The 15,565-nt window shown below is 39.6% G+C and overlaps 1 protein-coding gene across 1 annotated transcript in view; it reads right to left on the reverse strand.

Moving 5' to 3' along the window:
- Nucleotides 1-15,565, reverse strand: part of KLHL29 (kelch like family member 29) — a 356,805-nt gene that overhangs the window by 246,312 nt on the left and 94,928 nt on the right. Inside the window, exon 3 of the mRNA XM_026844878.1 lies at nucleotides 5,772-6,077. Within this exon, the coding sequence (XP_026700679.1) occupies nucleotides 5,772-6,032 (261 nt within the window). The 5' untranslated portion in view covers nucleotides 6,033-6,077. The remainder of the gene's footprint in view (nucleotides 1-5,771; nucleotides 6,078-15,565) is intronic.

The following is a 15,565-nucleotide window of genomic DNA, read 5'->3' on the forward strand; positions in this document are numbered from 1 at the left end:
TCCTGAAAAAAAAAAAAAATCAGTCGCACTACTTGACTTCCAGCAACTGAAGCCTCACTTACCATCACAGTAATTTGCCAAAAGAATCAGAAAGATCTTTAACACAGCTTTTGCCATTATTGCACTTGGGCTGGGCTGCTACACCATGTCCAGATCAAAGAATTGACAGGCTACTATCTGAAATGGTGACAAAAATATGCCAGCTATCAATACAAACCCTCAGGGGAGTGGAGAGTAGCTTTGCACAGAGAAGCTGGAAGAGCAAATCCTATATACTTCATCACTGCATGTTTTGACTGTTTTCTAGCAACTGTTGTATTCCAATATTTATAATCTCTCTCTTTATGCAAGCCTCTTATGTTTTATAATAAAAAGAGTACATAAATTTCAGTTACCGTTGCAGAGCAAATTGTTGTATGTAATTAGTCATGTACAACATAAGGCGTAACTTGAAAAACAATTCATGTTTATTTTTCCTCTGCTTAATCAATATTTTAAATATTTGTGGAAGCTATACACCAGCTTAGCAAATCATCACCTCCGAAGTGAGAGAAGACAACACAAATTCTGCAATGTACAGCAAATCATCTGCATATGACAGACTGCTGTTTAGGGAACTAAATTTTTTGGACCATAAAGGAAAGAAGCATATAACATTTTACTTCTGTGTTGTTCCACCTTATTCCTTTTTACCATGCATTCCTCAGCCATACTGACTTGTTTTTCCTTTAACATAAGAATTTTCTTCCCTCCCCACGCATTTTTTTTTAATTCTATTTAGTTGCAGTGATGCATGGAGACAAAGACAGTGGGGGTGATTTTTTCGCCTGCAAACCTTGCCTGACATTCCAGAGAGGTTAACAAATGTTTTACCCTCTCTGTCTTTTCTCCCACATCATAACTGTGGCTAACCACAGTGGGATAAAAACTACAGTAGCAACAACACACAAGTCTTAAATGCTACGGGAGTACTGTAAGTACAGGAGGCCAGGATCACTTCTCAGTTATGCTATTTAAAGACTTAAAATTATACAGTTATCCCTGAGCTCAACTAGAGAAAATCTGATCAAAACTGAAGACTGGCATTTTTATAAAATTTGTCATAGGTTTAACCTTGAGAATAACAAATCATTAAATGTGTGGGGGCTTAAGAATCAATTTATGTTCCAAGCAAAGGGTTTTTAAAATTAAGGTTGAAAAAAAATTAGATCTCGCCTGGTGTTGCACAGATTCTGTTGATGTATCAATCTTTTCAGGCATTTAAAAATAATATAGAGATGATAAAAGTAAATGTTCTATAACCAAAAAATCTCTTGGTAATAAAATTTCAAATTACAGCCCATGACAACACTTCTAAATTGAAGCTGTGATACAGGAGCTTTGATGGAGAAAATTGTACAAGTAACTCGCAAAGTAATTCGGAAAAGCAACAAAGAATGAGGGTGCTGCTGAGATGAACAGAAAACATAGCTGGAATGGTGTGCAGCATCTTTAAACGAATTTTAGACTGTTTTGTTGCCAATAGCTTAAGCAGTGCTGCAGTCTTACATGGATTTCTTTGATAGCTTCCTTCTACCAAAAAATAACCTTACTGCAGGAAAAAAAAAACCAAAAACAAACCCCCACTGCACATAGACAAACCCAAACCTGAGCTCAATCATTGTACAAGCCTGGGCTCAGAGTGTGACAAACTGATCCAAATGCAGCAGTTTAATGGCAGGAACTGCACTCTCCTATCAACTACTTCAGGCATTCAAGGGGTTGAGGAAGTATCTCCAGAGAAGGACTTATCCCTTCAAATTGCAGTGACTCTGGGTGCTGGTCTGTGGCCCAGTGCGTTGGATACAGGACCAGGGTAGAAAAGACAGACTGAGTAAAAGAGCTGGAACTTTGCTCATAGTGGCACAGAATGAGCAGAAAACCCAATAATCATTACCTCCGAGTGCCTCAGTTTCCCTGCCAGTATCGTGGGAGTGCAACATTAAACTATTTCTTATAGGTTGTTGAGATCTAAATAGTATTTCTGATGTCTTCTGGCAGCCTCTGATGAAACAGGTTACAGCAGTGCAAAGTATCACTGTAATTTTGTTCAGCACAAAATAAAGCTCAGGAAAATACAGCTTTTTTGTTTAAATAACTCAGACCAAACATCTATAGCCACTTAAATGTGGCAGATCCACTAAGTGTGATTTGTACCAAAGCATCTGTGGTAAGAAGGTTACAGGTATGCTTTGAGAATAAATTTCAAAGGTCTGCAAAGTATAATTAGTTCTAAAGTTCTCCTACACATTAATAATTAGTAATAAAATCCTTCTAAAGCCCTCCACAGAAAGATGTAAAAAGCTCTTCCAGAAGCATAAAACCAGACCAAACCCAACCCCCTCATAGTTGGCGTTATATATCTTAAGCTTCCCTCTGAAGATGGTTTCACCTCTCTCCAACAGTTAATGTGATCAATTTTTTCCCTCTCTTCCAATGCTTTTTCTGTTCATATCACATAACTCGGGGTGAAGTCTTTAATCTTACATACATTTACATAATAATTTAAAGACCAAATGGTTCAGCCAGATTAGATAGTCTAGTGGTCCTTAAAACCATTTATCTATGAATTCCCTGACCAATTCCATCACCAACACAGCAAGTTTCACAGTTCAGTTACATGTCAGAGAGAAAAGAAGTTTTTTCCTCCATTTTTAATTTGACACTTCAGGATTCAGTTAACTGGGAGCCGAAGGAGAGAAATATGCCCAATGTCTGCCAATATGGGTATCCAGAAGACAGATCTTGTCAAACAGACTTCATTTCAGCCTTTGACAAGATTACAACTCTGATAACATGTAATGGAGGACGATGGCATATATATGTATTTTTAATAACTATTGACTTAGCACTTTGGTGGAAAAGTCTGCAGCAATTATTGGCTGTGCAGACACAGGAACAGAGGAAGGGAGCAGTATTATTGCCATGCAAGGGAATAGCGAGTCTGATGCTATAAGGGAATAGTGAGTCTGATGCTGAAAGGATGCATATGGTTTCGGTACCTATATTCTGAAAGACAAATGAAGAACGGAGAGGATGCAAAAGATGCACAGTTATCTGGAGGCTACTAAAACTAATAATCAGCAGGAAACTAGAGGAACCAAGGATCAAAGGTTTGAAGACAGACTAAATGGTTTATAATGGTTAGGTTAATGGTTGGACTAGATGATCTTCCAGGTCTTTTTCAACCTAGATGATTCTGTGATTTAAAAAAAAAACCAAACAAAACCAAACTTTTAACTAGGAGAGTAATTAATTAGTAGGAAAACAAAATGAAGGGAGATGGACAGTTGGCCTCTATGCTCTGAGATCTTCAAACCTGCTCAGGAAGATATGCTAAATCCACAACTGCTAACTGGATGACACAGAGCATCCTTTCTGTCCTCAGCGTGGAGGAGGAACACTGTTGGCTGTACCCATATGCTTGGACAACAAGACAAGGAGAGCCAGGCTCTCGATCTTCTTGCTTCATAACAACATAATACTTTCTTTGCTCTGTAATACCATGTCACCTCTTGTGTGGGGCACCCCCTTGCCACTAAATTTAATGACATCTGCCATAATACTGGGGAAGGTTCAGACTGCAGAAGGGCAGCTAAGCAATCAAACATCCCACTCCCGACCACAAAACAGAACTAAAAAATTCAGCTTAAGATGACACCTGCCCCCCATGAGCTGGTACCCCACAAACATGCTCACAAACAGGCTGCAGAGGGTAGACTGTGAACTCTCCACAGCTCAAGGCAACTCGGCACATTCCCGTTTTTTAAATAAACCAAGCAACCATGTTATTCTCCTGACTTGTGATTTCCTCATTATACGGATTTAATTTTTTATGCCTAACCATTAGCTGGATTCTACAAGGGAAAGGCACTGGCTGGTTACATTGCTAACCACAAGTGTAAATCTGCTGTGTGTGAAGGAGAGAGAGAGAGTCAGGCAGGGTGAACATGAGTATGTATGAGCACCTGATGCTTTTTTCTGACACTGTTTCACATCATTAGTGGCAAGCTTGCTAGGCACCATACCCTTACATCTCTGTTCATCCTACCTACCTCACTTCTTTTTCAAAGTTTTTTCCTCTTAAGTACAAGCAATTTTGAATTTTTAGAGCTGTTTATCTGATTCTCGGTAGGAGAGGCTGTGGCAAAGACTGTATGCATTTTTGCACATTTATTTTATGAGAGATTACACAGCTGATTAACAATTCTCAGAATAAAAAGTGTCCCATGTTACCTCGATTCTTGTCTATTTATTGCTTTTGATCTATTCATGCCAAAACATTCTTACTAATGAAAGCCATCAGAAAATTGTCTAATAAGGTAATTTAGAAGACAGTGCACATTGAGCATATGATCAAAAGGCATTTAACTTGCTTCTCCTGCCTCCTCTCCCCCAATAAACACATGGTTTACTGGCACTGCTACACTTCAAAATGGTTTTGAACATCTGGGAGAAGGGCTGATCAGCTCCAGACCATCGTTGGACTCTAAATACATCCAGGAACAAAGGTCATGATAAATGAAATGACTGCTTTGGCTCCAAAATTGCCTCAATCTTCTCCAGACAAAGCATGATTGAAATGCATCTATCGGTGGATAGCATCTGGAGAACTCTAAATATGTTTTGATCAGAATCCGGTTGGCTTCTTTCAAAATGAAAATAATTTGAAGATGCTATGGAAAATTTTTAAAACCAATCACACTGTAAACTTTGGCCTAATGTTTCCTTCTGCAGCACTGACCTTGTTTTTCTACAGTGTGAAAAAAAATCAATATAATAATGGTTCTGCAGTAAAATTTCAGCTTGCTCTTGGCTTACTTTAAATAACTTTATTGTCTCCTTTCCCTCTGTCTGCGTCTGCTGTATTTGGCACTTGCAGTTATTAAAATGAAACCAAGTTGAAAGAAAATGTTAAATATCATAAAAAGAAAACCAGCAGTGCTTCTGGCTCACTTTGCTAATGCTGTGGTCACCTTTACAATTTGCCAGAATTTTCTATTCCCCAGCTGTTCTACCTGAATTTGCATGCAGAAAGAAACCCCAACTTTCTGGTGGAATAACAACTTGTACTTTGCAGATTTAAAAGAGCTAAATGTTTAAAAATAAAGGAAAAGTCACCCTCTTCCCTCCAATTATATATTAGAACAAAAAAGCCCAGTGGTTTACTAGTAATTTCAATTCTTTGCCGTTTAACATTTTCCTACTCCTCAGTGTGCATTTCTGCACAAATGAGAGAGCGAGGTTATAGCAATCTCACTGTTACACTCCAGTCTGCACTAAGAACAAGGCTTTGAGAACCTTACAGGCAAGTACCAACTAAAGAGAAGAAAAAACACCATTCAGCCAAAATGATGCCCTTTAGTCACTTTCCACTCCCTCTGGATGGAAACCACATCTACTTGTCAACCACAGCTCTGCCTTGGTCAGAAGACAAGGAGAGCATTCCCAAAAGCAAAGTGGGAACGTTCCAGGGAAAGCAACAGAAAGCCCAAATGTAGGCAGTGCTGAAAGGAAAGAAGTGTTTGCTGTGCTTGGGCCTCTCAGGAGCATGGGAACCCTCAGTCTCGGAGCAAGAAAGACCTATTCTAGCGTATGCACAACACATGAATTTTTTTTTTCCTCCTCTTGGCTATACCATGAACACAGAATTTGCTAAGTAACAGATGAATCTCCATCTCTAACACCCCTTCAATACACCAACCCTGTTAAAAAAAAACCTAAATTCTTACTTTGGTAGTTGAAGCTGGAGACGAGTTGGCCACCAGGCTTGTGATCACATCACTGTTGACGGTGGTGCAGGCTGCGGTGGCCGGGGTGGGGAGCCGGGAGGGGACGATGGGCAGGGGCAGCAGCCCAGGGCGGTTGTTGCTGTTGGTGCTCACAGTGCTGCTGCAGTTGGTGCTGCTGACGTGATTGCCGTTGGAGCTCCAATCCCTGCGATCCCACCCGGCCCGATAATCTCTTTCAAACCGGCTGTGGTGCCGTGACATCTCGATGGAGGGCAGCTTCTTCTCAAAGTAAACTTGAGAGCTTGCCTGAAAGATTAAAACCAAAGGGGAGTTAGGAAAAAGGTCCCAGCACAGTGACTGTACTCTATAATCATCAGTGCAAGTCCTGGCCATGCCTCCTCTTCTTTAGGAGAGCACTGTTCCTCCCCATCTCCCAGCTAAACACCAGAAGGAAGAGAGTGGTGTAATAAAAGTTAATCTAGAACACAATTGAAAGAGTTTGGACAACTAGCATGCAGTGGAGAGACCGGTCCCTCAGATCTGAGGAAACTTCATCTGCCCAAACGCTCCAGCAGAATAACAAGCACACAAATCATGAAAAGCCAGGTTAGAAGAAAATGATCATTCAGATCTTCTGATAGCAGAAAAATGTTTCCAACAGCTCTATCTTGCTGTTTTCTTGGCAGCCTTCAGGTCACTTCTGTAGCAATTTTCTGCACCTCATGTTTTGACCAAATATTAATCCTAAAGATCAGAGGGATAAAAACCTGCCTCATAAATCTGTCCATTACTTCCCTAATTTCAAAGTCACACATTACTTTACGCAGCTGCCTCCTCTCCTTTTAGTTAGACCTCCTCACTGGAAGCTCCTACAGGAACGCTTCACCCTGTGATGCTCAAGCTTTCCACAATGTGGCTCCTCTCCAAGGGCAGGCAAACATACTCTGTCTCCTCCTGTGCTTCTGACTAGACTTAAAACACTTAATATACCTAAGATGATCAAATGACCAAGTTGCTTTGTGTGATCATCCTGTCCTCATCATCAGTTACCTCCTCAGTCTTTGTTATACATAGATTTTATCTGCCAGGAGCAAGACATCTGAACACAATGCTGAGAGCCGAGAATCCCAATATCTAATCCTAGTTCTGATAATTATATGTTATGTAGCCTAGAGCAGTTACTTGAGTCTTCCTGCCAAGGTCTCCTAACCTGCAGAATGGTGGCAATAATGCTATTTTCCCAGCAGACTTGAGTAAGTGAAACTTTACAGCATTTGGAATTGAAGAACAGTATAAATAAATGCTAAATATATTTATTCCCATAAATAAATAATGAGTATCTAGGTCACTGCAGCATCTGATTTATTTTATTTGCATCACACGATCCAGTAAGTTCTTTTTAACAATAACATCAGGTCAGCTGAAGCAATTTTGTTTCACAAATTCTTAGATACAAAAATGGACAGTAAAAACATCTGCTTACAGCAGCTCAGGAGGGAGATGGAACCAAACTCACCCCAAAACTTAAAGATAAAAAACTACTTAAGAGAGATGTAACTTAGAAGTGGTATAACACAGTCCACCTATCAACAAGGTTAGTTATTCACATGATAAATTTTTTTTTTAAAAGGCAAACAAAACCAACTATTATGACTAAGTAATTAAAGGTTCACCTGATTCACCAGAGAGCTACTAGCTTGGGATGAAGAAAACTCATCCTCAGTTAAAAATTCAGTAAGTAATATAAATGTGCATTAAAACAACCAAGAATTCCCTCCCACAATCATTATCTTCAACAAAAGCTGAACCAAATCTCCCAAGAATCTGCATTTGCAATGGCTATATTGCCCCTCTGCAGGAGGAAGAACCTCAGCAAGAGCATACATTGAGGAGCACACAGCAGTGTTGTAGGTATTGACCAAAAAAAGTAACGTTCCTCTTAACCCAACAGAGCCAGCTATTTTTTCACCAGTAGGATTTGATGCAAGATTTGGCTTGATGTTTTGAGGGTTGATGATTCACTGATATTTACTTAGATTTTCTTTCTTGTATTTTTGTGGCCATCTAACACTTTAATTCAGACAGCTCATTTCATATTTTCCAGAGGACCGCATGGAAATGATTTACAGGTAATACACCAAACACGGCAAAAACCAGAGACACAAGTGCTGTGAAAGACACTGTAATGAAAACAGAAGCTTGTTTTAGTAGAGGTGAAGAAAGCAAGTTTTTCCTCTAGTGGCAACCGTCTCACAATAAAATCAGTACCTAAGACAGTCTTTAGAGGTTATAAATTCCACAGGTATAAACCCCCTTCCTTTTGTTTTATAAACCTTCTGCAAAGCCAGGCAAAAAGGGAGACTATAAACTGCAAGCTACAATTTCAAAATAGCTTTTATTATTTCCTTGCCTTTGGAAAAGTTTCTTTTTAAATCCACGCAGTCTCCACTGCAGTACGAAGCTCTCTTTTTTGACTGTTTGGATGGTGGCTGTCAAGTGAATGCCCTTCTGCTTCCGAGCTCGAGGATCTCCATTAGCTGTATTAGTGTACTTCTTGACAAGGCAACTAGAGAGAACCAAATCACATATCCCCCACCCACCCACACACTTGAGTATATCTGACATTTAATTCAGCGGAGAGCAGAGGCACACATGCACATAAGTCAATAGCTAGCAGTTTTTGCCACACGATCCAAGACACCATGCCCCCAGCAATTCTACTATCAGATGAGACTGACAGGCAATTACGTCAATAACAAGCAGGAAAAAAAGCCTGCGACTAAGCCACGCATTAAGAAGTTTACTTAAAACCCACCACTCTCTTCACGAGCAAATTCACTTCTTTGACCAGCTACTGTATTTCATGATACTTCCAATAAAAATAAAAAGCCAGGGCTGAATATCATGTCTTTTTCTATGTGTTGCATTAAAGATACACTGCTTGTTTCAACATGTCATCTTTGGCTGGGTACAAAGATATTTGACAGCAACAAGATGTGCAGAAAAACCAGAGGGGATAACTATCTAATAAATGAGTATTCAACTGCTAGTGCTTGCTATTAATGTTTAAAATTAGAAACAATATAAAATGTTCTCATAAATAGCTGCTGGGTGAGTTAAGAAATGGTTTGTGAACAGGCTAGCTAATTTTTAAATGTATTTTTGGATCCAGAGTTTATGCTTTGTCTAGACTATTTTTGTCAAAGATCATAATCATAATAATAATGCTTTAAACATACTTTGTACTCATAAGAAAAACTTCAACAAAGTGGTTCCTGAGCCAAGTATAATCATCACATTCCTCTGCACAGAACTTGACAGAGGGCAGCATAAACCATCTTGAGAAATGGCAGTGACAGAGGCCAGTGGAAACCACACACGAACAGCAAGGAGGGCAGCACTCACTGTAACCAAAGATGCATTTTCATACTAACACAGTCGTTACTGGTTCCAAAACATGTGATTTTAGGCTAAAATTTTCTAGACGTGGATTCTTCTGATTTTTTTTTTTTTTTTTAATTTTTTAGAAATGAACAAACCCCCACCCTTTCTATTGCGGAGACAGGGACAAGGAGAAAGATCAATACCTAATACTTACAAATACTAATATCAATAGCTACAAAGTTTTCCCTTTTTAAGGGAAGTTTTTGTCAACATTCCTATGCAGGCATTTTTCTCTTAAATAGTTTTAGGTCCCTCTAAATGGCACCAAGGAAGAGAAAGAAGGGTTTTACCTTGTTCTTCAGACATGGGGAACTCCCAGCGCTGTCTGCACTGAAGTCATCGCCCCAGCCAGGCCTTGGCTTATCATAGATCTATCAACCTCAGTTTGGGGGCTGATTTTTCAGCCACCACAAAGCTCCCGCTGTTGTATCTAGAAGTCAGTTCTTGAGAAGATAAGCTTAAAGCCATCTCAGATACATCTACCCTACATCAGAGCCATAAAACCACAATGTAGACATAGCTGACAACAGAATGAATGTATGATTTGTGTATCTCAGAACAAACATCCATAAGCAGGCATACGGCGTGCTGTTACTGCTGAAAATCACTCTGTACAACTAATTCAGCTGACATACTGTCTTGTGAGGGTGGTAAAGTCAATGAGACAGGCCTTCCCCCACTCTCTACTCAAGACGTAATCACTGGAGTAGCTGGGTGTCTTTAATCTCAACTAGAAATGAAATGTGTGTTCCTGTTTGTCACATAGAATCAAAGGGTTTTACTGTGCAGACAAAAGGAACAAAAACTCTCTTAGAGGGAAAAAAAACCCACCCTACTAAAGAGAGAGACAAGAAAAGAGAGAAACCCATAGTTGTTACCAGATGAACTGATAAATTCAAAGCAAAAAGGAGATCAAATTGGTGTTAAGGGAGAGCCATGGAAAAGGCTATAAGCTAAAGAAGAGAGACCAAGCAACTAGAGGAGAATAAAAATCCCATGACAAATCTGAAATGAGATTTAGTGATATGGCAAAGCAAACAAAACGGCTATCTCGGTCCCTAAAGACTGCATCGCTGTGTGTATGTGTTGCAAAAATCATGCCAAAACATAGACACCCCTCTAGGTTTCAGAGGAGGGTTATGCAAAGTACCCTGGAGCCAGGCATGAGGATTATAAATGCACCTGAGCCTTTCCTCCGTAATTTACTTTCACAGGAAGATGGGCTTGGAAGGGTAGAACAGGGAAGAGCAACAGACTAAAAAACCAATACTGAATGCCCTTTTGAGGAATGTGACAGCCATCTCTCTAGCTGTCCAAGGCCAAAATATGCAATGCAGCAGGTGAGGAAGACTGTAAAAAGTAATTACTTTAAAAATAAATGACTTTAAATCTATCACTTTTGAGGGAAAGTACAATGTGAGAGATCCCCTGCTAGATAAAACATTTTTTTCTATGACCAGGAGTTTTAGAAATGCCTCATATAAGCAGCTTGCTCAACAGTATAATTTGGGAAGGTTTTTCTGCAAAACATGATCGTCTTTAAGACTAACATGTAGGGTACCTACACAGATGACTACATTCAGCCTCCAAATTTACCCCAAACACCTTTGGCCGTTTGGAAATCCTACTACCTTCTTAGTTTAAAACCACGTTCCTCCTGGTATTCATTTTTCACCACATCTGTTATGCAAGCTCGTTTGTTCCTTGTTTTCACAGCTTCCACACACATACGCAGAGGCAAGAAAAAGACCAGAGGCATTTGAGATAGCAGTGTGCTAACTACAGGCCTCTTACCAGGTTCAAACAGATCACTGCTGCAGATTTTTAAACTTATGTGATTAACATTTCATTTTATGCTCAATACTATTAAACACAGCCCTTCTTCCCCCAAGCCCAAAACACTCACTGTTCTGCAGAAAAAAATGCTTCCTATTCATGTTACTCTAAATGACAGTCCAGTCTGAGCCTTAGAGAAGCTTCTTCTCTGCTCTCCATGCTTATCTAGTCAAGGTCTCCTTAAAACGCCTGTCCTCACAGATATAAATATAAGGAAAAACAGGCTTTCAGTCAGTCCGAAGCTAGAGAATCAGATTGCTTAGGCTATTAGTCAACTTCATTAAGTGACTACAAAAATAAAAGTCAACCTTTTAATTTAAATTTTTTTCCTGGGTAAGCATTTGTTTCTAAATTTACCTTTTAAATAATAACATTAGAGAAATTTGATAGGCAAGAGAGTTTGGGAGACAGAGCAACAGAAGCAGATACATGGTCATTAGGGAAATGGAAGAAAAGAAGAAAGAGTGAGTCCGAAACATTAAAATAAGCAGCTAAATAGCATTATGTGTTTTCAGACTGGATGAACGGAAGTACAGATAAAATAGCCTATTAGAGAGCTTCAAAAGCAGTTAAGGGCATGTAAAGCCTAAGTACTTTATGAGATCCACAGAAAAAAAAAGATGAGGAAGAAGAGAGAGATTTGTTGTAATCAGATCTAGCGTGAAGAACGGTAACTGATAAAGAAGATGTCTAAGTACCTAAGCTCGAATGATTTCAGATAGACGCTGCAGGGAAATGTTACTGGATGCAGTTCTATCAGAGCATACCGACACAACCACCTCTTCCTGAGGCACAGGACGGAACACATTAATTTATGCATATGGCACCAAAATAATATTGAAAAATATCAGTATTACTACAATCTCTGGATATAACTCAATAGTAAGGCCATACATGCACACATATTACACACATGTAAATGTATCTCTAAGAAAATCTTACAAATAGAATAGAGTACCAGTGGACCTGGCAGCTTCAGGAGATACTCTTCAGAAGTGTGATAAACAAAATGTTTTATTTGAGCTCAACATTATTTATAACCTACAGAGACTTTCTCAGACATATGGAATCACTGTTACAAGCCTACCTGGATCTGACTAATCCATTTTCACAATTTTTACTTAACTTCTTTTTTTCCATTTGGGTGACTTCATTGAAAGACTTCTTTGTTAGACGAAGGCGGTAGGAATCCAATCAAGAGATTCTGTAAAGCTGAACTACAAGCAGCTGTGTAGAAAGATAAGACCCAGAAATATTTGAGGGGCAAGGAAACAACTTTATTATCAAGCAAGGTCTACTTTTGTAAACCCCTGATTTAGTCTTGTAAACAGTTGTAAAGCTCTTGTAAAATCCAAGACAAGGCAGAGAGACTTGAGCTGCTTTGCTACAATCAGATCTTAAAAGAAAAAAAAAAAAAAAAAGAAGAAAGAAAAGGCCAAATCCTAACCCTGTAAGTGATAAAGGAGCAGTAGATTTAAGAGATTATATAGGATTTAATTTTCCAAATATATGCTGGAGGAAGCAATGCTTTGGGACATATAAAAAAAAAAAAAGAGCAGCAACACAACAGTGTCTTCTCAGGATAGAGTTCACTATGCAAGAAGCACAAACGAGACTTTTCCTCTCTGTCTCGAAATATTGTAGAGAAGTGTGTACACTTATTATTTCTGAGTACTTCAGACGGATATGGAAATCTTCTCTTTAGATAAATAAGATAAACTAGACTATCCAACTGAAAAAAATCCCAGCCACAACAAAGAGTAAAACCATACCTTACCAATCTGGTTTCTTTTTCTCCAAGCGGGGAGAATATGGTCTTCCTAAATAAGAGGTTACTAAAATATCTGTATGTGTATGTTTTATTACTAAGCTTCATGGAAATTTATCTTCAATATGATCACTTCCTACATTTCGTCATTTTGCTTTCAAATGCTAATTCCTTTACAGCCTGAGTGGAGTAGATAACACATCCTGCAATTCACTGATCATGAGCGCTGGTAGGGCGAGAAAAATTCACAGCAGTCCAGAGGTGTCTGTGATCCTGCTGCTCACACTGTTGGACAGAAGATGAAGACCAGTCCCACCCTGAACCCTGCTCCATGCCAAATTTGGACACACACAAAGTTACGGGGTTTACATCATGTAAAGGGGTTTCGTTCCAGGAAGTGCCCCGTCATCCAAGTGTCTCAGACTATTTTGGAAGGCCTTCATCCACATCCTCAGATGCACTTATCGCCAATTATAAATTGATAGAAAATACGTGAAAAATATACTGGTTTGGTATATGTATCTAAAGAAAATTCCTGACTCCATTCCTCTCTCTTCAGGCTTTTATCAGAAAGATCTTGATCTGATTCTCCCCCTTGGCTTGTTGCAAACACCCCCCCAATAGCTCAGAGCAGAATTTGACCCTTACCACCCTCCATTCCCAAAAATCAATTCTAGCTGCCATTTGCTTCAGATTCTTGGGCTTTCCAAGGTCCTTGTGCAACAACATGACTGCAATTTTGCACAACAGCTTTCTAACTGAAAAAGCACCAGAAATTTATACAAAGGCATAATAGCTTTCTCAGATGTCTCTACACGGTTCTGGGTAGCCAGCACTCTCTGGAACCCAGCCTTGTTAAAAATAGAGAGAGAGAAAAAAAAAATTTTCCTCTGTAACACTCCTGCTTGAAAAACACTGCCCAAAACATCGAGTTCCTTAATTAAATTATCTCATTAGTGCAAAAAGCAAACAAACAAAATAACCCCAAATGCCCAAAGCTGCTATGTTAAAGGCAAGTTCATGGCAGGTTTGTGCAGAAAGACTCACATGGCAGAGCTGGTGGCCAACACCCCGACTCAGGGCACAGTGGCTAACTGAATGTCAGCTGGTGGCCCTGGGTCCAAAGGTGCCCATCGGGGAGAGACAGAGGGTGGAAGACAGAGACATGACTAGATTTCTTCTGGAGAAATGGGCCATCTTCTCAAGATGCATTAAGTAGTTGCCAGCACCTGACATACCTAATCTCGCCTAAGACTTCATAGTTAATAAAGCAGAAATGTAGAATAAGCTACTGTCAGTGTTGCCAAATGTCACAAATTAAATCTCACAAAATTTAATTAACAGGATCTTGGCTCTTTTGGGGCTGATTTCTTGGGGGTTGGAGGAGGAGGGGACTAGGTCTTCAAATTACATTTGGACAAGGCAGGAGAAATTTCCTTTGATTTACTGCCGTTCTCAAGTTTCCAGCCCTTGGGGAAGACTGATCAATCAGTCGAAACTATTAAAGGAGAAAGCTCTCTGCCAAGGAAAGGGTTAAACACAGCATAATTTACAGCATAAGCTCTCTCTGGATCACTCATACTGCTGTGAAACTCTATAATAAAGAAACTACTTCAAATTTCCCTCTCGGAGGCTATTTTTGGGTCATCCCACCCCTGCCATTGTTCACATTTAAAAAGCTTCAGCTAGCACCAGGGGAAGTAGTAAATTTTCTCTTCCAGAACCAATGACCTCTGCTCACACAGGGTTTTCCAACACGTGTTTTTTTAAAAGCAGACATATATCACTCCCCCAAATCAAGACCACATGTACACTTACATCATGAAACAGCCACTAAGCATGTGGTATATAAAATGAGCTTATTAAATGCAAAATTCCTCAGAAAAAAACCAAGAAACATTAAATCTACTATCACAGTCCATATCAACATGCATCTAAGAGCCTTGGAAGTTTTAACATGATGCACTTCACACTGAGGCAGGAAAGTGTGGTTATTCCAATCCTGCAATAAGAAATTGAATTTCCAGATACTACACAAGATCCTTACACTGAGGGGAATAACTACTGTTTTTCCAATTTCTGGTACCCTAAATGTGGGACTGTCACCAACCTCCACTCACATGTCCTGAAAAGCTACCTACCTCCCTCTATATCCATTCCTGTCACACTTTGGAAGGTTTTGAAGGCCTGGAGAGGGAGCTTCACTGCATGTTTCCATAAAATTTGTTTTCTCCACGGCACCGATACCATTAGTATCAGTACATCAGTATCAGGTGTCCTTGTCCTGGCTGGAAATACGGGACTTGTACCTCACCTGGCAGACCCTTAGGGCTTGCGAATCTTAAATGTTTCCTTCCTGCTGAATGTCACTGAGGTTGGCCAGAGCCCACGTTACCTGTCCATCTGCAGTCACAGCTCATCACCTCTTGTGGCTTAACCGTGTTTCATAAAATGGATTGATTTTATTTTCAGTTGGTTCAATAGAATAAGTATCACTTACATCCACTTGCTGTTTTTATTTTGTTTTGAAAGGCAATGCTTCAAGAGTTAGAGTGACAGTGCCACCGTCCTAATGAATGAATACCACACCCAGTATCAAAGTTAACTTGCTTCTCAGCTTGCCCCTCTGCCTTTCAAAAGCCATTCCTGTTATCACTTCTTCCACCACCTTTTCCTGCTTCTCACTTACAACTGCCACCAGCAACTCATGTTTTTATCTTTTCAACAGTTGGATGAAGACTGCTGA

The sequence above is a fragment of the Athene cunicularia genome, assembly GCF_003259725.1.
Source record: "Athene cunicularia isolate RWA chromosome 3 unlocalized genomic scaffold, athCun1 chr3_part1, whole genome shotgun sequence".
In the NCBI taxonomy this organism is placed as follows: domain Eukaryota; kingdom Metazoa; phylum Chordata; class Aves; order Strigiformes; family Strigidae; genus Athene; species Athene cunicularia.